General features: G+C 41.9%; 2 protein-coding genes across 2 annotated transcripts in view; one reads left to right on the top strand and one right to left on the bottom strand.

Annotated features, from left to right (window-relative positions):
• LOC130293934 (N-formyl peptide receptor 3-like) overlaps window positions 1-26,331 on the bottom strand; it is an 80,678-nt gene that overhangs the window by 31,085 nt on the left and 23,262 nt on the right. Inside the window, exon 2 of the mRNA XM_056543228.1 lies at window positions 15,060-15,191. The gene's annotated coding sequence lies outside the window, so the exon portion shown is untranslated. The remainder of the gene's footprint in view (window positions 1-15,059; window positions 15,192-26,331) is intronic.
• On the top strand, window positions 15,964-25,669 carry LOC130294302 (C3a anaphylatoxin chemotactic receptor-like). Its single transcript, XM_056543916.1, has 3 exons — window positions 15,964-16,024; window positions 19,277-19,349; window positions 24,712-25,669. The coding sequence occupies exons 1-3, from the start codon at window positions 15,964-15,966 to the stop codon at window positions 25,667-25,669; spliced, it is 1,092 nt and encodes a 363-aa protein (XP_056399891.1).

Genomic DNA, 26,331 nt, shown 5'->3' with positions numbered 1-26,331 from the left:
ATGAAGGTGAGGGGTATGGGTACATGAAGGGAATGGGAATGGGTGGACAAAGATAAAGGGTTATGGGTGGATGAAGGGAAGGGGTATGGGAGGATGAAGGGAAGGGGTATGTGTGGATGAAGGGAAGGGGTATAGGAGGATGAAAGGAAGGGGTATGGGAGGATGAAGGGAAGGGGTATGGGTGGATGAATGGGGGGTATGTGTGGATGAAGGGAAGGGGTGTGGGAGGATGAAGGGAAGGGGTATGGAAAGATGAAAGGAAGGGGTATGGGTGGATGAAGGGAAGGGGTATAGGTGGATGAAGGGAAGGGGTATGGGAGGATGAAGGGAAGGGGTATGGGAGGATGAAGGGAAGGGGTATGGGTGGATGAATGGGGGGTATGGGTGGATGAACGGAAGGGGTATTGGTGGATGAAGGGAAGGGGTATGGGAGGATGAAGGGAAGGGGTATAGGTGGATGAAGGGAAGGGGTATGGGAGGATGAAGGGAAGGGGTATGGGTGGATGAATGGGGGGTATGTGCGGATGAAGGGAAGGGGTATAGGAGGATGAAGGGAAGGGGTATGGGAGGATGAAGGGAAGGGGTATGGGTGGATGAATGGGGGGTATGGGTGGATGAACGGAAGGGGTATAGGTGGATGAAGGGAAGGGGTATAGGTGGATGAAGGGAAGAGGTATGGGAGGATGAATGGAAGGAGTATGGGTGGATGAAGGGCAGGGGTGTGGAAGGATGAAAGGAAGGGGTATGGGTGGATGAACGGAAGGGGTATGGGTGGATGAAGGGAAGGGGTATGGGAGGATGAATGGAAGGAGTATGGGTGGATGAAGGGGAGGGGTATGGAAGGATAAAAGGAAGGGGTATGGGTGGATGAAGGGTAGGGGTATGGGTGGATGAAGGGAAGGGGTATAGGTGGATGAAGGGAAGGGGTATGGGAGGATGAAGGGAAGGGGTATGGAAGGATGAAGGCAAGGGGTTCAGGCAGATAAAGGAGAGCAGTATGGGTGGATGAAGGGGAGGGGTATGTGTGGATGAAGGGAAGGGGTATGGGTGGATGATGGGGGGTATGGGTAGATGAAGGTGAGGGGTATGGGTACATGAAGGGAATGGGAATGGGTGGACAAAGATAAAGGGTTATGGGTGGATGAAGGGAAGGGGTATGGGAGGATGAAGGGAAGGGGTATGTGTGGTTGAAGGGAAGGGGTATAGGAGGATGAAAGGAAGGGGTATGGGAGGATGAAGGGAAGGGGTATGGAAAGATGAAAGGAAGGGGTATGGGTGGATGAAGGGAAGGGGTATGGGAGGATGAAGGGAAGGAGTATGGGTGGATGAAGGGGAGGGGTGTGGAAGGATGAAAGGAAGGGGCATGGGTGGATGAAGGGTAGGGGTATAGGTGGATGAAGGGAAGATGTATGGGAGGATGAAGGGAAGGGGTATGGGAGGATGAAGGGGAGGGGTATGGGAGGATGAAGGGGAGGGGTATGGGAGGATGAAGGGAAGGGGTATGGAAGGATGAAGGCAAGGGGTATAGGCAGATAAAGGAGAGGAGTATGGGTGGAGGAAGGGGAGGGGTATGTGTGGATGAAGGGAAGGGGTATGGGTGGATGAAGGGGGGTATGGGTAGATGAAGGTGAGGGGTATGGGTACATGAAGGGAAGGGGAATGGGTGGACAAATATAAAGGGTTATGTGTGGATGAAGGGAAGGGGTATGTGTGGATGAAGGAAAGGGGTATTGGAGGATGAAGGGAAGGGGTATGGGAGGATGAAGGGAAGGGGTATGGGAGGATGAAAGGAAGAGGTATGGGAGGATAAAGAGAAGGGGTATGTGTGGATGAAGGGAAGGGGTATGTGTGGATGAAGGGAAGGGGTATGGGAGGATGAAGGGAAGGGGTATGGGAGGAGGAAGAGAAGGGGTATGGGAGGATAAAGGGAAGGGGTATGTGTGGATGAAGGGAAGGGGTATGTGTGGATGAAGGGAAGGGGTATGGGAGGATGAAGGGAAGGGGTATGGGAGGAGGAAGAGAAGGGGTATGGGAGGATAAAGGGAAGGGGTATGTGTGGATGAAGGGAAGGGGTATGTGTGGATGAAGGGAAGGGGTATGTGTGGATGAAGGGAAGGGGTATGTGTGGATGAAGGGAAGGGGTATGGGAGGAAGAAGAGAAGGGGTTTGGGAGGATGAAGATTTACTTGCACCTTTTGCTCTCGGCTGCCATATCTGGTGTGACGCAGTATGCTAGTTTATTCTTCTACTATAGAATCCCATAGAATGTTCTAGTATAAAGGTAGGGCTAATATAATTAGATCTCTCTATAAACTCAACTTTCCCTCACCACATGGTCTTAAAGGGGCATTCCAAAAGATAGGGGATAAGATGTCTGATCACAGGGGTCCCCCGCGATCTCTGTGCAGCACCCATCATTCTTTGCGGAGATGTGATGTCACGCCATGCCCCTTCCATTCATGTCTATGGGAGGGGGCGTGGAGGCCATCATACCCCCTCCCATAGACATGAATGAATGGAGGGAGCATGACGTGACATCACGTCACATCACGTCTCCGTCTCGGAAACCCGAGACTGGAGCAGCACATGGCACAGAATGCTGATCAGACATCTTATCCCTTCCCTTTGGATAGGAGATAAGATGTCTAAGGGTGGAACACCACTTTAAGGGTTTTTATTCTGTCTGAAGTCTGACCACACCAAAAAAAAAGAGAAAGGAGTCAATCATACATTAATTAGCAAAAAAAATTTTTTATTTTATATTGATCCAAAAATTTCATAAAAACAAAAGGAGAGAGATTATATAGATGATAGAATGACTAGCGACGCTTTAGAATCATCACCGCCACATGTTTATTACAGATAGGATAAATGGAGATATTAATAAACGCAAAGAGACCACTTGGTTGCCATAGAAGGGTAGCGTACAATATGGTAAAAAAAGGTGCCCATCATGTAGGTACCTAATTAAAACCCAAGAGATAACGTCTTAGGATATGTTCACACTATGGAGTTCCGTGAGTAGAAATCCGCAAGTAAAAAGAATAAAGATAGAGGGCAGCGCCTCGTGTAACTCTGTGGGAGTGGGTCCAAGTGGTGAAATGCAAATAGCAAATGGACTCTCACCTTTATAAATACTTGGGTTCATGCGTATCACCCCTAAAGTGGGGTAGCTCTAGATGATGACCTGCTGCCCGTCAGTGCTTGAACTGGTATCCACGGCACGAACCTGTGTGAAGGATCCGCAGGAAGAAGAAGAAAAAGCACACTGGATATGACGCTGGTCAGGCTGGAGTTCCCAGAAGAATGTTCAGGAGACTTGGATATTTTTTAAAGTATCAATTTGGTTTATTGACACTACAAATAAAACAATAACGCGTTTCGAGGGTACAATCCCTCTTCCTCATATTGGCATCGCCATGTTTTGCATTGCAGATTGGCATTGGGATGTTTTATTTGTAAACCAATTGATACTTTAAAAAATATCCAAGCCTCCTGAACATTCTTCTGGGAACACCAGCCTGACCAGCACCATATCCAGTGTGCTTTTTCTTCTTCTTCCTGCGGACTGTTCCCACTGCGGAATTTCAATGGTGGACAATTCTGCTGCTGAAAATGTATCTTGCAAAGAAAGAACATATTCATTCTTTGTGTGGAATTCCGCAAGTATTGCATAGCTTTCAATGGTGAAGACGCAGTGCCCCATGGTCCTACAGCTGAAGCAGTTTTGGCAGCGGCCGCCTTACGGAATCTCCACTAACAGAGGTTCCGTAGTGTGAACATACCCTTTTAATACCAAACAGAGATATTCTATAGGTACTTACCTATCATGCTAAACAGATCATGTGGTTTAGTGTATAAATTGCAACACTTGTAAAGTTCAATATGTGGGTTCTACCACAAGATAGTTGAAATAACATGTCTCGGACACTGTTGAGACCCGCGCACTTGTCGGGTGCGTCAAGACACTTCAAAGTATGCCATGTCGTAATGTTTCCACACTCGAAGTTATACCATTTGAAATAGTGACTCGCCAACCACGAGGTGGGGAGTTGAGGAAGAAACTCTTAGCCAAAGAAGCTTTCTTGATTATCAAACTGGGGACTCGCTCACCGTCACGTTTGAATAATCGCACAGATATAACGTATCATTATTGAATTCTTTGTTATCCTTCGCTTATGATTATATTTTGAATTTTGTATGCCACAAAACTTACAGTGTTATATATATTGTTCTCTCTGACTCCTTTGAGCAAGAAAGGGGTTAATCATGAGCCGTTTGAGTTTCCGGTAATGTGACTGATGGTGGATCCCACTTAGATCTAGTATAAAATCGGGTTAAACATTGTATGCATCATGCCCTGATTAAGGTTTCTTTCCTGAAATGCGTCAGTTTTTTTAGCAACATTTTAATCTCCCCGGTATTTTTGTAAAGGTTTTTACATTGATTAATTGAAGCATTCAAGTTTTACTATATTCCGGAGTTTGGAATGGAGTGCTGGTTTTTCTCCTGCAAGGAAAGTTCTCTCTCAATAATGTGAGATGGAGACTTGAATTACTCACAATTTACTCAAAACTTTATTCATCACCTAGTCCACCACCTTTATCTTCAGCTTCTTTAGCAAGTCAGTGGTTCTTTTGGCTAAGATCAAGTGTAGTGTCTGTTCTTATCAGTTTCATGCTGGTGGCAGGCGACACCAGTGTGGAGCTGGTGGGGATGGGTGCTGCATGGTAGGGAGCAGGTGTACCAGGGCGTTCTGGGGCTGGTTCTGAGGAATCAGACCGATGGCTGCCCCGAAGTGACCTGCTTCCTCCGGGTCTCGCCATGAGGCTGAGAGGGTCTAGAGCCGAGGTACTTTAGTGCCTCGGGGAGTGGTGACCCCGAGGTGCAGAAACTCACTGGGAGTACTGGCTCACTGAGTGGAAGCACGGGCACCATAATCTCTTCAACTTGTGGCACTCACCTCTTGATTCCCGGCCTTCTGGCTAGGATCAGAGAAATGTTTATAGATCCGGCCGGATGTCTGGGCAGTATATATATGCACATTCACTTATTTCTTTCTTTTTGTCTCACTGTGTCACTTTTTGCGTGTTGTGTGTCCACAGTATTTGTCAGGATGCGGTAGCCCTTCTGGGTGTCCCTCCTGGCGGTCTAGGGGAGGTGTGTGTGGCCATAAGGTTCCACACCTCCCTGCAAACACCCCGGGTACTCCTGCTCTGGCAGGGTACCTACCCTTATCGGCTCTGCGGGCAGATACCTTAGCTAACACCAAGGGCGATGCCGGGAGCATTTGTGGTCCCTTAATAGCTTGGGCGAAAAGGGACATCGAACCTGGAACCTCGCAGGTACCTTTTGGTCCGAAGACGAAGGGTAGGTTTGTTGGGGGCCTCTCTCCTATCGGAGAAGGGCTTGAGATAGACCGCATCCTCTGTGCACTTTTTTTTAGTGTAACACGTTTGCACTTTTTCTTGCACTTTGGGTGATTCGAGAGCACGTTCCTCGGCTCTTAGATAAAATTTAAAAAAAGTAGTGGTCTTAGAGGTGTTTGGGGTCATTATCATGTGTGAATACTGCCCTGTGTTCAGTCTCCTAAGGGAGGGGACCATGCTCTTCTTCAGTATGTCACAGTACATGTTGGCATTAATGGTTCCCTCAATAAACTGTAGCCCCCCCAGTGCCAGCAGCAATCATACAGGCTCAGACCATGATACTCCGCCACCACGATTGACCATGACTCTTGTCTTTGTCCTCCTCCCCTGGTTGTCGAAACCAAATAAGTTTATCTTGGTATCACAGTAATCCATGTCCTTAGTCTGCTGTTTGCAGGCATAAAAATCAGTTTGATGCAGTGTGAGACATATGGTCTGAGCACTGACAGGCTGACCCCCACCCCTTAAAGGGGTACTCCGCTGCTCAGCGTTTGGAACAAACTGTTACGAACGCTGGAGCAGGCGCCAGGAGCTTGTGATGTCATAGCCCCGCCCCCTCATGACGCCCTGCCCCCTCAATGCAAGTCTATGGGAGGGGGCGTGACAGCCGTCACGCCCCCTCCCATAGACTTGCATTGAGGGGGCGGGGCATGGCGTCATGAGGAGGTGGGGCTATGATGTCATGAGCTCCCGGCTCCAGTGTTCGGAACAATTTGTTCCAAATGTTAAGCAGCGGAGTACCCCTTTAAACCTCTGCAGTAAAGGCTAACAGGTCAATTTCTTTGGTCGCTCATGGTGAGACTTGTTCTGAGTGGAGCCTGCCCACCGTACAGCAGCTCCGTTTCAGGGTCTTGGCATCTTCTTATAGCCTAGGACATCTTTATGTAGAGCAACAATTCCTTATTTTTTTTATCAGATCCTCAAAGAGTTCTTTGACATGAGGTGCCATGTTTAACGTCCAGTGACCAGTATTAGAGAGTGTGAGAGCGATAACACCAAATTCAAAACACCTGCTCCCTATTCACACCCAAAAGCTTGTAACACTAAGAAGTCACATGACATCAGAGAGGGAAAATGGCCCAATTAGGACATCTTCACTTAGAGGTGCACTTACTTTTGTTTCCAGGGTTTAGACATTAATGGCTGTGTGTTGAGTTATTTTGAGAGGACACAACATTAAACACTGTTATATAGACTGTACTGAATTTTGGCATAAAAAGGCTGCTGTGTTTTATTCATGGTTACTATATATATATATATATATATATATATATATATATATATATATATACATATATATATATATATATATATATATAAATATATATCTTAATGTGAATATTTTTGTATGTGTGTACTTAAATATCTATGTATGTGTGTGTGTGTGTGTGTGTGTGTGTTCCAGCATCACTTCCAAAAAGATATTTTGATGAAACTTGGCACTCATGTTACTTAAATGTAAACTAACATTTAGGATGGTTAAAGGGGTACTCCGGTGGAAAACATTTTTTTTTAAATCGTTAAACAGATTTGTAAATTACCATTATTAAAAAGTCTTTACCCTTCCAGTACTTTTAAGCAGCTTTATGCTACAGAGGAAATTCTTTTCTTTTTGAATTTTTTCTTTTTTGTCTTGTCCACAGTCCTCTCTGCTGACACCTCTGCCCATGTCAGGAACTGTCCAGAGCAGCATAGGTTTGCAATGGGGATTTTCTCCTGCTCTGGACAGTTCCTGATACGGACATCAGGTGTCAACAGAGAGCACTGTGGACAAGACAAAAAATAAATTTAAAAAGAAAAGGCTTTCAAAAAGAAAAGACTTCCTGCGCCTATGCTGAGACCCAGCTCCCCGTGAACCGGACACCGACATTCAGTGGTCTCCGCTGAGCAGTGAGTGCACCTACGTTTTTCTTTAGTGAATCATGCACTATATCTCCCGTTACTATCGCCTGTCACAAAATAACGGCCGTTATTAATAATGTGCAATAATGGGTTAAAACGGCTATTGGAAAAATCCCATGGACTATAATGGGATTTTCTAACGGCTGTTTAACGGCCAATTTTCAAGATGTTTATGACGGACGATCATTACGGATGAATTTTTATAGTGTGAAAAAGGCCTTATTCTGCAAGCTCCGTATCTCTGGGTGAATATGTCACACCCCCTCCTACAAGCCACACCCCCGCAAAGCCATTCGACCTTTTATTTCAGCCTACGATTTTTCGTTACAGCTCAGCCTCACCTGAGGATGGGATATGAGGACAGGATATGAGGTCAGGATATTAGGACGAGATATGAGGTCGGTATATAAGGTCGGGATTTCAGGAACTTCATTGTTGCTTTTCCTTTTCCACAAGGTTTAGGTAGGAAAACCGGGCAACATGGGACCGATGACCTGCACCACCCTCTTTTTAGGACGTGTAACAAAGATAACGTTACAAACACAGTTAGGTGGGAACACAGTAGACGCTCCAAGAAATCAAACGTCACAGGGTGACGAGAATTCAGCTGGGCTGAATATTTCTGCTATACCCTTTAAGACTTATCTGACCTAAAAAAGGGAACTAAAAGGCCTAGCCTCAAACTATTTTTGAAAGAAAGACACCCCAGACATATGACGAAAACATGACTGAGAAAAAACTGATTCTAAAAAAAGAAGAAGCAAACTCTAACACGGCTCTCACTTCTGAACTATATTATTCAAGAATTTTAGAAGCACAGAAAGAATCCCACCGGTGCCCAGCAGCAACATAGAGAGACCATGTCCTGGGGGCCACCGAATTCTTCATATGGTCTTCCATTACTCCCAAATGATGTTTCGGATAGTCCACTCCCACCACTTCCTCTTCGGTAACTAATTCCTTGAACCTGCAGAACTGACTACTGGAAAGAGAATCTGCTATGACATTTGATGGGCCTGGAATATACATAGCCTTATAGGGGTTCTCCGGCCGGTGGAAAACTTTTCTTTTACTCACATGATGCCAGAAAGTTAAACAGATTTGTAAATTACTTCTATTAAAAAAATCTTAATCCTTCCAGTATTTATCAGTTGCTGTATGCTCCAGAGGAAGTTCTTTTCTTTTTGAAATTCCTTTCTATCTGACCACAGGGCTCTCTGCTGAGCAAATCCCCATAGCAAACCTATCCGGCTCTGGACAGTTCCTAAAATGGACAGAGGTGTCAGCAGAGAGCACTGGGGTCAGACAGAAAGGAAATTCAAAAAGAAAATAACTTTTTGTGGAACATATAACAGCTGATAAGTACTGGAAGGATTAGATTTTTAAATAGAAGTAATTTACAAATCTGTTTAACTTTCTGGTACCGTTTGACTTAAAAAAAAATGTTTTCCAGGGAAGTACCCCTTTAAGTCATCTTTGAGCAAAGATTGAAGCAAATGTGATCAGTGGGGGCTTTTAGGCCTCTTGTGGTCATATACAGGCGTCTAGAAAACATCCTACCCATCGGAATTATTGTAGAATCAAAGACCAACATCCCCATTAAAGACTGAAGATCTCTCAGAAACACTTTTTTTCCTCGCTAAGAAAACATTATCAAATGGATTTTTAATATTTGATCAAATTCTTCAAAACTATTATAGAAGGGACAGAAGGAGGCAAAGAAGAAAAATGAAATTGTCAAAAATGAATGAAAATGTTTTACTTTATTTTTCCTACTTTAAAGCTCAATCACACTGAGACAAAAACGAAAGAAAATGTCATAAAAAATGTACTAGATAAAAATGCAAATAAATACAAGACAAGAAAAGATGGAGAGTTGCCCCGACCTCTCAGAGAGAATGTGTTTTTTTTTTATCAAGTTTTTACGTTAAACACTTTTTGTTTTACATTTTGGAGATGTTTTTTTTCAAATTTTCTATTTTAATATGTATATTTTAAAATAATTCTGAAATCTTGCAATTGTCATTTTGCCCATTAGGCCTAAAACTAAGCTGAGGCTTCCTGTACTGTCTGCGACAATAAGGAGGAGGCTGCTGGAAAGTGATTTGTACGTAATGACAGCGAAAGGTGACACTTGTAGATAGAAAAGACCGGATCTTTACAATAGCTGAAGCTTACAGCTCAGCCTCCCCCTCCTCATGGAATAAGCTCTTTAAAGGTCATAGAGAATGCCCAGACATGTTTCCCATTTATGTAAAGGAGACAGCACCTGTCTGTTATTAAAAACAGTTTAGGTAAAATGACAGTCCCCCCATAACAATGTACAAAAAAAAAAAAAAAAAATGAAATAAAGAACATTACAGTAACATAAAATAAAAACAGATAAGAAAAAAATAAACATGTTTCAGTATCTGGTCCTAATAAGTAAAAAAAAAAAAAAAAAAAAAAAAAAGCAATGCATTCCCTTTAAGAGGCATAGTAAAGATTATTCATCTTAAAGTGAATGTTTGCCCTTTAGCACCATTTTATTTTTTTATATAAATAGAACCAGGATTCTTTGCTGATACATTTCATAAGATGTCTTTATAGCAGAGTCCATTGATACAGAGCTCCAAATCCTCTGTATAGATAAATAGTTAAAGGGATAGACTTGCATTAAGGGGGCATGGCCGCCATGATGTCACGAGCGGGGCATGACCGTGATGTCACAAGCCTCCGCCCCACATTGCCAGTCATCCGTCACGGAGTGAAGTTCGCTCCATGCACCGGATGTCTGGGGTGCCACAGCTGAGATCGCAGGGGTCCCCACGGGTAAGACCCCTGCGATCAGACATCTTATCCTTTGGATAAGGGATAAGATGTCTAGGGGAGGAGTACTTCTTTAAATTATTCAATTCTGGCAGCAAGTCACCACCGCTAGGGGGAGTTTAGGAACTTACTGCATACTATTTTATTATTGACTTCAACCTATAAACTGTATGCTGTAAGCTCCTAAGCTCCCCCTAGTGGTGGCTGCAAGCAAGAAGTCTGTTATGTCCAACCACTTTAGACTATATTAAAATCAATTAATGGATCTACTTAGATAAAAAAATAAAAGATGGTATATAAGGCCAGATGTTAGTTTTAAATAATTATATATCATCTATAAGGTGGTCGCCAATGACATATAAAATGGGAAATACCTTTGTAGAAATTTTACCAGACCCAAGTTTTCTAAGAAAAATAAACAGATTATAAGGAATCCAACATACGAAGAACGTTACGATGATGGCTAGGAATATTTTATACGGCCGAGAAGATGTGGTCATGCGTTTACCTCTCATACGTAACACGATCGCAATGTAACAAGAGAGAATAGTGAAAAAAGGAAGAAGGAAGAAGATGAATCTTATAATTCACACCAATATGTTCCTATAAATATTTCTCTGGCCGTAGCAGGAAGACTTATGTCTCTCAGATTTGACAATGAATAAAAAATAAGGTAAAATAAAAGCAACAGAAATAATCCAAATGTTAAGGGCGACCAAGAAGGCCAGTCTTGGTTTTCGGTGATTTTGGCACCATACAGGAGAAAAGACACAGAGGAAACGGTCAAGACTGATGACCATGAGCTGGAGGACACTAACGGAGATGTTGAGGAAGAACAGGAACCAGTACAAGTCACACATGAATGGTCCAAATGGCCAGTGGTGAATAACCAAGTAGGTAATGCTGAAAGGTAGAAAGAGCGTGAAGGTGAAATCAGCCACAGCCAGATTGAGGAACCACACAACGTTGACCGTCTTCTTCATATGGAAGATGCCAAACCAGAAGACAAGACCGTTTCCAATGGTTCCCAGTAAACAAACCAATGAGTAGACCACTTTTCTACAGATGGACAAATCGTAGTAGAGGTCAGGATACTTCTTTGTATAGTTTTCCCCTTTAACTGTGTTAGCACTAGTTATGTTCTTCATTCTTCAGTTTTGACTACACAAAAAAAAAAAAGAAAAATAAACCAAAAAAAATATCATATTATAGACATTCTGTCATTCTATTTAAAGATTTAAAAAAAAAAAAAATTATAGCTATATTGTTCTGTCATTTGCAATATGTGTATATATATATATATATATATATATATATATATATATATATAGTAAATTTGAGTAACCGTATTAGTCCAGTGATGCAAATCATAAAATGTTGCAGTATCCCATAATTGTTTGTACCCCATAATTGTAAGCGCTGCGGAATCTGTAGGCGCTATATAAATAAATAAATAAATAAAATACCTTTTTTATTGGACTAACAGAATTTTGTAGAGAAGCTTTCGGGATTCCTCCCTTTATCAAGTCCAAAGCAAATCTAAGCTCACAAGTAGAAGACACAGGTTACATCTCACACATATGCAGGGGTTAAGACAATAGATGTGGAGAATTCACACTAAGATGGGCCATAAATCGTCCTGTTATGGGAACACAGACTAAATAGATACGAATGAGAAAAAGGAGGAGGGAGGGGGGAGCAGGGGAGAGAATGTAATTAAGCAGGACAAAGTGAGATGCAAAAGAGAATACAGTACAGGTTATAAGAAATTTTGATAATGAGATAAGAAGCTCAAATCCACATTGAGTCCCCTGTTTTTCGAGTCAAAAAACAGTATCATTTTGGCTTCAAATGTCTTTCTCTCTTGTGTGTTTTTGAAATTCCCTCTCAGTATCTTGATTGTAAGGTCATGTATGGAGGGGCCTGTTTGGGTAAAATGGTGTCCAACTGGGGTGCAGAAGTCCTTTTCTTTATGAGTCAAGCAGTCAAGCGCTGATAACACTGATCGCAGGCGTGTTAATACACACCAGTGATCAGCATGAGAGATCAGTGTGTGCAGTGTTATAGGTCCCTATGGTGTTATAGGTTACAGTGTTATAGGTCCCTATAAAAAGTTTAAAAAAACTGTTAATAAAGGTCATTTAACTCCTTCCCTAATAAAAGTTTGAATCACCCCCCTTTTCCCATAAAAAAATAAAACAGTGTAAAAAAAATAAATAAATAAACATATGTGGTATCGCCGCGTGCGTAAATGTCCGAACTATAAAAATATATCATTAATTAAACCGCACGGTCAAAAAAACAAAAGTGCAAAAACTGAAAAACCCTGAGTCCTTAAGGGGTTAAAGAGTACCCTCATGATCTTGTTAAATGTTATAATCCTCCCAGCTCACCGCCCCATCATGATAACCCCCCCCCCCCCCCCGGCCTTTATCTTTATAATGTTTTTGTTTTCTACCTTGGTATCGCTCTGTATTTTCTGCTTAGTCTCAGTTAGATTCACAGTCTGGGAAGGGGCGTTCCCCAGCAGGTGTGACATCATCTGAAGCCATACAGGGGAGAACTTCCTCCCTCACTCTGCTACACACAGCCCAGAGCAGTTCCGTGTGAAATTAGCTATAATTGGCTAAGGCTGCACACACACACACCCCTCAGCACTCCAGACTGCATTTCCTGATTTTGGACTTCTGCCAGGCCAGGAGGAGTCCAAAGTCTGTGGAAGAGATAGGGGGAAATGTGCTCTGGACAAGTTGGGAGACACCTAGTGGTGGCTTTTTTAAACACAAATAAAGTACAAATTAAACAAAGTACATTAGAACGATTTTTTATTTATCATAAGAGTGCAATAGCAAAATTAGTTTTAATAAGAGTGACCATTTAACTTCCAATGAAAACAGATATTACGCTGACAGAACAGATGCAATACGATCTCTGCTGCTTTACTCCAATTTTTATTGTAAGGGTCACGGCAGGTGGTGGATCCCATGGGCCTGTGTGGATCATGACGAAAGCCATGCCAGGGAGCGGAGTCTAAGGTGCCGCTGGTTTTCACCAGAGTCTGCCGAAAATCCGGATGGTCTTGTTGTGGCAGGCGGCACCAAGGTCGCTACAGGAACCACAGGCTTTGCAACCAATGGACTTTAGGCCAGCCTCCCTAGTATATAAGGGGCTGTTGTCTCTAAATTCTCTCTCTGAGTTCCTGGCTACAAAGCAAGCACAATACCTGTACTATCAAAATTCATCTCAGCTAGGCCAAAGCCTAAGGAACCTGCAGCCACTTCAAAACGTGAGTTATCAAGCTCTATCTACAATTCTAGTGACTACTACTCAACTCAAGAATAATATTAGTAGCACAGTGGCCCGCATAGATATTCTCAATACTACAAGTCCCAGCAAGCCTGTGAGGTATCCTGCATCCCAGTTGCCTCTAGAGAAACTGCATAATTGTAAAGACTGTTTCATAAGACGTTTAAGTAAAAGTTCCAGTTATGTCACAATTCCTGCTGTGGATATTCCTTTCTTGTCTGCCATTTTTGGGTTGGTTGTCGGCAGGGCCTTATACAGAAAACAACCCCATCCTGGCGTCACGAATAATAACACCTTACCCCACAGGGTTAATACCACCAGAACCTGCTACACCATTGCAACACCCCGGCACCACATCATATTTTGCCCATAATTTGCCTGGTCTCCAGGGATCTTGGTGAAATATAATGTTGTTCAGTCTTTTGCCGATTTCATCTGATTTCAGCCCAGGAGCTATGGAGCTTGGGATACAAGTGCTGGACTCCATGTAATTCCAGACAACAAACCACTTTTTTTTTTTTTTAAACTATGTATAAACAATTACATTAAGGATAATTCTCTGTAGAATTCAGAGGATGTGGTATTAATTACTAAATAAGTAATAATAAAGAACAATTATTCACTACTTTGTTATCTGAAGGCACTTAGCAGAAATGTCAGATGGATCTGGTCAGAGACGTATATATAGAGAAGAGCTGGGTATAGACAAAGAATCTTCTATACTCACTGACCCACGGAAGGGATCCTGGTGCTGAACAATAGAAAGGTAAGAAAACTCATCTGTCTCTCTCATATGTATCTATCTATCTCATATCTATCTATATATATCTATCTCGTATCTATCTATCTATCTGTTTTATATCTATCTATCGATTTCATATCTATCTATCTAACTATCTATCTCACATCTATCTATCTCATATCTATCTCATATCTATCTATCTAGCTCATATCTATCTATCTCATATCTATCTATCTATCTATCTATCTCATATCTATCTATCTATTTTATATCTATCTATCGATTTCATATCTATCTATCTATCTATCTAACTATCTATCTCACATCTATCTATCTCATATCTATCTCATATCTATCTATCTAGCTCATATCTATCTATATATCTATCTCATATCTATCTATCTATTTTACATCTATCTATCGATTTCATATCTATCTAACTATCTATCTCACATCTATCTATCTCATATCTATCTCATATCTATCTATCTCATATCTATCTATCTATTTTATATCTATCTATCGATTTCATATCTATCTATCTATCTATCTAACTATCTATCTCACATCTATCTATCTCATATCTATCTCATATCTATCTATCTATTTATCTATCTCATATCTATCTATTTATCTCATATCGTATCTATTTATTTATCTATCTATCTCTCATATCTGTTTATCTGATATCTATCTATTTCATATCAATCTATCTATCTAATCTATCTCATACCTATCTATATCTATCTCATATCTATCTATCTCATATCTATCTATCTCATATCTATCTATCTCACATCTATCTATCTATCTAAACAGATATAAAGAGTGCTCCATAGTGTAATACTGCATATGTAAAAGTGAACACTTACTATAGTTGGTTGTTCGGGACCAAGCAGAACTTTGGATCAGAGTGTAACATATAATTCAATGCCCCACTGCTGCCTTTCCATCGATACGACACCGCTAGCACGTCTTCACTCCTCCATAGGCAAGCCACCCCCCTGCAATTTTTGATGAGAATGACTCTGATCAGTGAACATTTCATTTGTAAGTCACTGCATAAAACCGTAGTGTAATCTACATAAGAAACATATAAAAAAAAAAATTATGCTCTCAACTCAGGAGCAAAAAAGAGCTAGCTACAGCTCTGTCTGTAATGCACATCATGTAACAATGTTTAGCACTTATCTGATCGCTGTTATAAGAGCCTTGCAGTTTGCAGACTTTGTTTAAAGATGTTTTATAATTTATGAAAAGTGACTTGCACATTTTTTAATAATATTTAATATAATTTTAATACATAATTGCTATACAAAAGCCAGGTAAGAAGTCCAGAATGGAAGGTAACTCTTGTCACTACATTCTCATGGCATAAAGGACATTTCCAAAAGAATCTGCATGTCATACTGGATAACAGTATTATTTCACTATGTGTGTTACAGCAAAGTGTTCTACACCCCTATTGAGGCTCCCTGTAGCCCGGAAATAGACGTTTTTAATAGCGATTCACCACAAATTAATTCAGATCAAATTGATATTTACATAATTGCAATGGAAGGGGAAACAAAACACTCACCGGACGCATCAATATGAACCAATGTAAATGCCATAACCGCGTTAGTGCGGTGACTGTGTGTACGGCAATCCTGTGCTAATACAGTGTCTAGGCATGGGAAAACATGTCAGACAATCGGGAATCCCGAATCACTGCAACAGCCAATCAATTCATTAGTTTCCTTGTATTCATAGTAACTAGGTCTCAAGGAGGAAACCATGCAGCGCAGCGCTGTTCCCGTTCTTACAAGTGGGTACTACATGCGCTGTCAGCACAATTGTAAGAAAATAGAAAAGATAAAGAAAACGGTAATAACCGTATTTTTCGCCCTATAGGACGCACCGGCATATAAGACGCACCCAATTTTAAAGGTGCAAAATCTAGAAAAAAAAGATTCTGAACCCAACAGTGATCTTCAACCTGCGGACCTCCAGATGTTGCAAACCTACAACTCCCAGCATGCCCGGACAGCCAACGGCTGTGCGGGCATGCTGGGAGTTGTAGTTTTGCAGCATCTGGAGGTCCGCAGGTTGAAAACCACTGGATAGGACGTAATACTCACGTGTCCCCGCCGCTCCGGACCCGTCACCGCTGCCCTGGATGTCGCCCTCCATCGCTGTTGCAGCGTCCCCGTGGTGTCCCCGCCGCTCCGGACGTCTTCTTCCCCGGGATCCACGCTCTCCGTCGCCGTCATCACGTCGCTACGCACGCCGCTCCGATTAGATGATGGGACAGCGTGCACGACGACGTGATGACGTCGAAGGAGAGCGCCGGCCATGCAAGGGATCCCGGCACGGACACCGAGGAGGCAGGTAAGTTCCCTCCCGCTGTCCTGTAAGCTGTTCGGGACGCCGTGATTTCACCGCGGCGGTCCCGAACAGCCCGACTGAACAGCCGGGTTAGTGTCACTTTCCCTTCAGACGCGGCGGTCAGTTTTGATCGCCGTGTCTGAAGGGTTAATACAGGGCATCACCGCGATTTGTCGTGACTCCAGGGTGCGGTTGTTTTCTGTAGAAGGCCCTGCCGACAACCGGCCCAAAAACTGCAGGAATGTCCACAGCAGGAATTATGAGATAACTGGAACTTTTATTTAACCCCTTAAGGACTCAGAGTTTTTCCGTTTTTGCATTTTCGTTTTTTCCTCCTTACCTTTAAAAAATCATAACTCTTTCAATTTTGCAGCTAAAAATCCATACGATGGCTTATTTTTTGTGCCACCAATTCTACTTTGTAATGACATCAGTCATTTTACCCAAAAATCTATGGCAAAACGGGAAAAAAAATCATTGTGAGACAAAATTGAAAAAACCCCGCCATTTTGTAACTTTTGGGGGCTTCCGTTTCTGCGCAGTACATTTTTCGGTAACAATGACACCTTATCTTTATTTTATAGGTTCATACGATTAAAATGATCCCCTACTTATATAGGTTTGATTTTGCCGTACTTCTGGAAAAAATCATAACTACATGTAGGAAAATGTATACGTTTAAAATTGTGCTTGCTTTAGTGTCCAGCAGAAAGAGAGATGAGAGTGAATTTAGAGACTACTTTACCTTATATACTAGGGGGGCTGGACTAATCCCATTGGTTGCCAAGCCTGGAGGTCTGGGAACTCTGGGTACATCACATGACAGTATCACATGACCCAGGAAGGTCCTATACATTTTATACATTTGTACATCATTTATATACACTGAACAATTTACATACATATTGGGGTTTATTTACTAACGTGATACTGACTCTTTTTTGTCCGGTTTTGTCCAAATTGTGTCGCGACCAAAAAAAATCAAAACCCTCCATTTTAGAAGAAAAACCCGAAAAGGGGACGTGACCATGGGATAAAGTGGGCGTGGTTCTGACAAAAGGGGCGTGGCCCGACAGTTTTGAAAAATCCCAACATATTTACTAAGGTTTCCACAGAAAATGTGGTGGATTTGAGTTGAGGAAAACCCGACAGATCAGAACATGTGTAAAAAAAAGCAAAACGTAGGGAAAAGTGCAAAATGTAGGGAAAAGTGCAAAATGTAGGGAAAAGTGCAAAACGTAGGGAAAAGTGCAAAATGTAGGGAAAAGTGCAAAATGTAGGGAAAAGTGCAAAATGTAGGGAAACCTTAAATAAATACCTTGGTAAAATACCTGTCGGAAATCAAAACCCACAAAGAAACCTACACGCCACTCTTAGTAAATAAAGCCCATTATGTGCATATTTATACCCTATGGACTGCAGGGACTCTTCCTGAGGGGACTTAAAGGAGTACTCTAGTGCAGAGTATTCCTGCTACGTCCTGCCCCGGGCTGCAAAAAAAATGAAAATAAAAATAAAATGAAAATAAAAATGAAAATAAACCATCACTCACCTTCCTGGGTTCGCGCGGAGCGCCACTACAGCTGATCGGTCCTCCGGTCCATCTTCTTCATACTTCCGTGTGAACGAAGCATCACATGGCGCTCAGCCTATTGCCGGCCGCCACGATGTTCTGCCTCGGCCCATAATAGGCTGAGCACCATGTGACGCTTCGTTCACACGGAAGTATGAAGAAGATGGACCGGAGGACCGATCAGCTGTAGTGGCGCTCCGCGGGAACCCAGGAAGGTGAGTGATGGTTTATTTTCATTTTTTTGCAGCCAGGGCAGGACGGAGCAGGAGTACTCATTTAAGACAGGAACATGACAAGGTCCTGTACCGAGACACCACACGCATATACATACATTTATTTACTGTGAGATTTGTAATGATATGGATTGTCTTATGCGCTGTTATATATGTTTCATCATATTTTGATTACTTGAGAGCACTTTGGTATTTGATTGATGCCTAAATATATATGAATATCACTACTGTGCACTGCTTGATAATGGCTGGGTGATCCAATCGAAACGTCGCTGCTATTGAAACACTTGTTTACCTTTTAATGGAATAAAACAAGCACTTTTTTTCACCTATTTTTTGTGCTGCGGAGAGATTTCATTTTAATGAAATTTGGAGCTCCTGACCAAAGCTTCAGAAACCCCTTTGCACCATGCACTTTGGATTATATGTTGAATTTGGTTGCGCTACATTAGTAGATTGTTAGATAGATAGATAGATATGAGATAGATAGATAGATATGAAATAGAGAGATATGAAATAGAGAGATAGATATGAGATAGATAGATATGAGATAGATAGATAGATAGATAGATAGATAGATAGATATGAGATAGATAGATATGAGATAGATAGATATGAGATAGATAGATATGAGATAGATAGATAGATAGATATGAGATAGATAGATAGATATGAGATAGATAGATATGAGATAAAAAGATATGAGAGAGATAGATATGAGATAGATAGATAGATAGATATGAGATAGATAGATAGATATGAGATAGATAGATAGATAGATAGATAGATAGATAGATAGATATGAGATAGATAGATAGATAGATATGAGATAGATAGATATGAGATAGATAGATAGATAGATATACATGTATTTGTTTGGCTGTAATTAATTTAATTTCCATTTATTTTCTTTTAGATAAAAAGGTCAGAATGGATCTTGCTCAAAGTCTGCTGAATATGTCTAATGAGTCTTTACATGGAAACGACACGTAAGTTTATATTTCTTCTTCTTCATTATTATTCCACATAATATCAGGTTCGGTTCTGTTCCTTCCTGTATCACAGATATAAATGAATCCTTTAATCTGGATCCTGTAGAGATCAGCTGATATTACGAGAAATGAGGGAATCTCCAGGAATTTGTTTTCGGAGGATTGTCTCATATGGTCCATCAGATTCTATTTAGTTTCGACAGCCGATCCTGATTCATACAGGAACCGAGAATCCTGACAAAGTCCCTGCTGTTCCGCGACATAACAGAAAAAAATAATAATTGTGCGACAAAATTGAAGAAAAAATTCAATTTTGCTACTTTTGGGGGCTTCCGTTTCTACGCAGTGCATTTTTCGGTAAACATGACACCTTATCTTTATTCTGAAGGCCCATACAGTTAAAATGATCCCCTATTTATATAGGTTTGATTTTGTATCACTTACACTAAATGTTAAAATGTATACGATTAAAATTGTCATCTTCTAACCCCTATAACTTTTGAATTTTTCCGCGTACGGTCCGGTATGAGGGCTAATTTTTTGCACCATGATCTGAAGTTTTTATCGGTACAATTTTTATATTGATCTGACTTTTTGATTGGCTTTTTATTCATTTTGTCATGCTATAATAAGTGACCAAAAATACGCTATTTTGGAGTTTGGAATTTTTTTTGCGCATACGCCATTGACCATGCGGTTTAATTAACGATAATGTAATTAATGATACTACATATGTTTATTTTTATTTTTACTTACACATTTGTTTTTTTTTTTTAGTGGAAAGGGGGGGGGGGGTTCTTACTTTTATCAGGGAAGGGGTTAAATGATCTTTATTAACTTTTTTTAACACTTTTTTTTTGCAGTGTTATATCCCCCTCTAGTGGCTATTACACTGCACACACTGATCTGCTACACAGATCATTGCAGTGCATTGACACGGTAAAGATCAGTGTTATCGGCGGTCAATTGCTTCAGTCTTGGAGCAATCAATCGCCAATCGGACGTGACGGAGGCAGGTAAGGGGACCTCCACTCGCGTTCTAGCTAATCGGGACATTGCGATTTCACCTCAATGGTCCCGATCAGCTCGACTGAGCTGTCGGGAAGCTTTCACTTTCATTTTATTTGCGGCGATCAACTTTGAACTGAGCCCTTTTTCACCTTAATTACTGAGCCCATTTTTGCAAATCTGACCACTGTCACTTTATGCATTAATAACTCTGAGATGCTTTTACCGTTTATTCAAATTCTGAGACAGTTTTTTTCATGACATATTCTACTTTACCATAGTGGTAAATTTTCATCATTACTTGCATCCTTTCTTGTTGAAATATCCCAAAATTTCATTCAAATTTAAAAAATTTAGCATTTTTCTATCTTTGAAGCTCTCTGCTTGTAAGGAAAATGGATATTCCAAATAAATTATATAGTGATTCACATATACAATATGTGTATGAAGTGGATTTGAGGGGCTTGAAGTTAGAAATACCCCATAAATTACCCCATTATAAAAACTGCACCCCTCAAAGTATTCAAAATGACATTTAGAATGTTTGTTAACCCTTTAGGTGTTTCACAGGAATAGCAGCAAAGTGAAGGAGAAAATTCAAAATCTTCCATTTTTACACTTGCATCTTCTTGTAGAGCCATTTTTTTTTTACAAGAAGTAAAATGAGAGAAATACCCCCAAAATTTGTAACCCCATTTCTCTCGAGTAAGGAAATACCTCATATGTGTATGTCAAGTGCTCTGTGGGTGCACTAAAGGGCTCAGAAGGGAAGGAACAACAATGGGATTTTGGAAAGTGAATTTTGCTGAAATGGTTTTTGGGGGGCATGTCGCATTTAGGAAAGCCCCTATAGTGCCAGAACAGCAAAAATAAATACCCACATGGCATACTATTTTGGAAACTACACCCCTCAAGGAAGGTAAAAAGGGGTACAGTGAGCGTTAACACCCCAAAGGAGTTTGACGACTTTTCATTAAAGTCGGAAGTGTAAATGAAATTATTTTTTTCACTAAAATGCTTTTTCCCCCCAAATTTCACATTTTTACAAGGAGTAATAATTTCTTCTGGGTATGGAAATACCCCATGTGTGGACATCAAGTGCTCTGCGGGCGCACTACAATGCTCAGAAGAGAAGGAGCGCCATTGGGCTTTTGGAGAGAGAGAATATGTTTGGAATGGTAGTCAGGGGCCATGTGCGTTTACAAAGCCCCCTCGTGGTGCCAGAACAGTGGACCCCCCCACATGTGACCCCATTTTGGAAACTACACCCCTTACAGAATTTATTAAGGGGTGCAGTGAGCATTTACACCCCACTGGCGTTTGACAGATCTTTGGAACAGTGGGCTGAGCAAATGAAAAATTTTATTTTTTATTTTCATGGACCACTGTTCCAAAAATCTGTCAGACACCTGTGGGGCGTAAATGCTCACTGTATCCTTACTTCATTACGTGAGGGGTGTAGTTTTCAAAATGGGGTCACATGTGGGGGGGGGTCCATTGTTCTGGCACTATGGGGGCTTTGTAAACACACGTGGCATTCAATTCCGGACAAATTTTCTCTCCAAAAGCCCAATGGCGCTCCTTCTCTTCTGAGCATTGTAGTTCGCCCACCGAGCACTTTATATCCACATATGGGGTATGTTTTTACATCAGAAGAAATGGGGTTACAAATTTTAGGGGGGCTTTTTTTTTCCTATTTTCTATTGTGAAAATGAAAAATTTAGGGTAACACCAGCATTTTAGTAAAAACATTTTTTTTTCATTTTCCCATACACATTTAAGGAAAATTTGCCAAACACCTGTGGGGTGTTAAGGCTCACTATATCTGTTACATTCCGTGAGGGGTGTAGTTTCCAAAATGGGGTCACAAGTTGGTATTTTTTTTGTGTTTATGTCAGAACCGCTGTAAAATCAGCCACCCCTGTGTAAATCACCAATTTAGGTGTCATATGTACATAGTGCGCTCTCACTCCTGAGTCTTGCTGTGCGCCTGCAGAGCATTTTACGCCCACATATGGAGCATTTTCGTACTCAGGAGAAATTGCGTTACAAATTTTTTCTTTTTTTTTTTCTTTTATAAAAAGCATGGGACAACACCAGCATGTTAGTGTAAAAATTTACATTTTTTTACACTAACAGGCTGGTGTAGACATCAACTTTTCCTTTTCATAAGGGGTAAAAGCCCCCCAAAATTTGTAACGCAATTGCTCCAGAGTACGGAAATATCCCATAAACTGTTTCCTTGAAATACGACAGGGCTCCGAACGGAGAGAGCGCCATGCGCATTTGAGGACTAAATTATGGATTACATAGGGGTGGACATAGGGGTATTCTACGTCAGTGATTCCCAAACAGGGTGCCTCCAGCTGTTGCTAAACTCCCAGCATGCCTGGACAGTCAGTAACTGTCCAGAAAAGCTGGGAGTTATGGTTTTGCAACAGCTGGAGGCTCTGTTTTGGAAACACTGGCGTATGATACGCTTTTCATTTTTATTGGCGGGGACAGTGTAATGGGGTGTATATGTAGTGTTTTACCCATTATTATGTGTAAGTGTAGTGTAGTGTTTTTAGGGTACATTCACATGGGCGGGGGTTTACGGTGAGTTTCCCACTAGGAGTTTGAGCTGCAGCGGGAAATTTGCTGCAGCTCAAACTTAAAGCAGGAAACTCACTGTAAACCCGCCTGTGTGAATGTACCCTGTACATTCACATGGGGGGCAAACCTCCAGCTGTTGCAAAACTACAACTCCCAGCATGCTCTGAAGACCGTGCCTGCTGGGAGTTGTGTTTTTGCAACAGCTGGAGGCACACTGGTTGGAAAACCTTCAGTTTGGTTCTGTTACCTAATTCAGTATTTTCCAACCAGTGTGCCTCCAGCTGTTGCAAAACTACAACTCCCAGCATGTATTGATCACCGAAGGGCATGCTGGGAGATGAAGTTATACAACAGCTGGAGGTACGCAACTACAACTTCCAGCATGGCAAGACAGCCGTTTGCTGTTTAGAGGGCCACAGTTTAGAGGGCCACGGTTTAGACTTACAGGGCCACGGTTTAGACCACCACACAGTGATCTCCAAATTGTGGCCATCCAGATGTTGCAAAACTACAAATCCCAGCATGCCCAAACAGGAAACAGTTGTCTGGGCATGCTGGGAGTTTGAGTTTTACAAGATCTAGAGGGCCACAGTTTAGAGACCACTGCCCAGTGATCTCCAAACTGTAGCCCTCCAGCTGTTGCAAAACTGCAAAACCCAGCATGCCCAAACTGCAAACAGCTGTCTGGGTATGATGGGAGTTGTAGTTTTGCAACATCTGGAGGGCTACAGTTTAGAGACCACTGTAGCCCTCAAGATGTTGCTATGCAACTCACCGGCTTCCGTAGTTTGCACCAGGGAGCCAGCCGCACGTCATCGCCGCCTGCTGCCGCCAATCACTGCCAATGGTAAGTGACCTCTGGCGCAGATCACAGGATAGTTCCCCCGTCATGCCCAAACTACTGTAGGTGGGCAGAATTGGGTAACTGAACTTTAACCCCCCCCGCCCCCAATCTGCTATTGGTCGGACGCTTCTGACTGATCAATAATAGGGATAGGAGGGGTGGCACCCCTGTCATCTCACTCCTATCCCTTCAGCGGTATCGTGGGTGTCTTGGACAGCCCCGATCCCCCTTATTTTCCTGGTCACCGGAAACCTGTATGACTCGGAATTGCCGCAGATCGCCACTCTGAATTGACCGGACCTAAAACCGTGGTTGACCACAGTTTTAGGTCTGGGAAAAAAGTGCATACGGCGCAAAAATGAGCCGACCAGATCGAACGTTTCACTCTGGCCGGCTCATTGAAACGAATTACATACGGGAGCGCATAGAAAGCGTACGGGAGCGCGAGGTTTTAGCTCTCCCCTGCCGTATGCACTCCTGTATGGGAGAAAACGTGATGTGAACCAGCCCTTAGAAAGAAACCGGACCAAAGAGTTTTAATGGTCAAAAAAATCTTAACCACTTTTTAGATGGTATATTAAATGAAAAGCATTTTTTGATACATGCTATCATTTTTGGGGGGTAATTTAAACCCCACCCCCTTCCCTGTACCTTTAAAAAAAATTGGCGCACATGGCGTCAACTTGATGGAATTCATTAAATAATGCATTTTTCTCCATGTAATCTGGTGCAATTTACACCCCACAAAATGTGAATTCAGTTTTTGAATCCCCCCCATCAGCCTGTTCTAGGATGGGGGAGTAGATGATGGGGGATCGGGGACATCAATGTGATCTCTCCCTGTGTAGATATTTATAAAGAAATAAATTATTAATAACTTAATTTTTTATCGTTTTCATTTTTTTTTTTAAGGTCCGTTCAGCAGTTCTATAATCCAGGAGATAGATCTTTACTCCAAAATTTTCATATTATAGAAAATATATCACTGACTTTATACGTCATCATTTTTGCTCTTGGGATTATCGGTAATGGATTGGTCATCTGGATTGCCGGATTCAGGATGATGAAGACGATCAGTGCCACCTGGTTCCTCAACCTGGCCATTGCAGACTTCCTATGCTGTTTTTCTCTTATTCTGAGAATTTTAGATTTCTTATTTAAAAACCGTATTTATTGCGTATCAAATATTATTCTTTTCCTTCTAAACATGAGCGCCAGTGTTCTTCTCCTGACGGCCATGAGTATTGACCGCTGTGTATCCGTCATGTGGCCATTTTGGGCTAAAATTCATAGGACACGAAAACTAGTGAGGATCAGTGCGGCCATCATCTGGGTGTTGAGTGTTCTCTGGACTGTTTTCGTGTTCATGTATTATGATCGTAATTATATGAACTTTACAGAATGGCATGTCTTTGTATGGAGAAATACCATTGATTTTCACTCCGATATATTTCAGCCCATTCTGCTGACCCGGTTATTTACAATGTTTGTGATCCCTTTTCTCATCATCTTGATCAGTTATGTCATCATTTACTTCAAACTGAAAAACACTAAGAGATCCCGGAGATCCCAGAGGCCGTACAGGATCATCACCGCCATAATATTGTGTTTCTTTCTCTGCTGGTTCCCATATTATATCTGGCCATTGACTCCCATGTATTATGAAATAAGCCATAGAGCCTTTATTATTGATATTATTGTTGTTAATCTCGCTTGTTTTAACAGTTGTATCAATCCAATTATTTATGTATTTATGAGTCAAGACATTAAACCTGGTTTCTTTAGATCTATCTCCTCCAGGATAAATGAAGCCTTAAATGACCAACCCAATGACCTGAGCAGAGAAGGAGAGAATGATCATCATGGTTAACACTGTAAAGAAATTCCTCTTATCTACTGTGGGAGATTAAAGGGGTATTCCGGGCAAGAACATCTTATCCCCTATCAAAAAGGATAGGGGATAAGATGTCCCCTGATGTCCCCCGCGATCTCCCTGCAGCAGCCCACATTCTATGCGTAGCTGCGTCTGAAGTTTCGGAAACCTCCGGGCTACCGAGACGGGAACGTGACTTTACCCCACGCCCCCTCCACTCATGTCTATGGGAGGGGGCGTGACGACCGTCACACCCCCTCCCATAGAAATTAATAGAGGGGGCGTGGCATGACGTTACGTCCCCATCTAGGAAGCCCCGAGGTTTCTGAAACTTCAGACGCAGCTACGCATAGAATGTGGGCTGCTGCAGGGAGATCGCGGGGGGTCCCAGCAGCAGCCCCCCCCCCCCGCGATCAGACATCTTATCCCCTATCCTTTCGATAGGGGATAAGATGTTCTTGCCCGGAATACCCCTTTAACTCCATAGAACCAGTCATCACCCGCACTATTATCTGTACAGGGTGGGCCATTTATATGGATACTCCTTATTAAAATGGGAATGGTTGGTGATATTAACTTCCTGTTTGTGGCACATTAGTATATGTGAGGGGGGAAACATTTCAAGATGGGTGGTGACCATGGCGGCCATTTTGAAATCG

The sequence above is a fragment of the Hyla sarda genome, chromosome 10, assembly GCF_029499605.1.
Source record: "Hyla sarda isolate aHylSar1 chromosome 10, aHylSar1.hap1, whole genome shotgun sequence".
Classification (NCBI taxonomy): domain Eukaryota; kingdom Metazoa; phylum Chordata; class Amphibia; order Anura; family Hylidae; genus Hyla; species Hyla sarda.
This window is presented reverse-complemented; position numbering and strand designations above follow the sequence as displayed.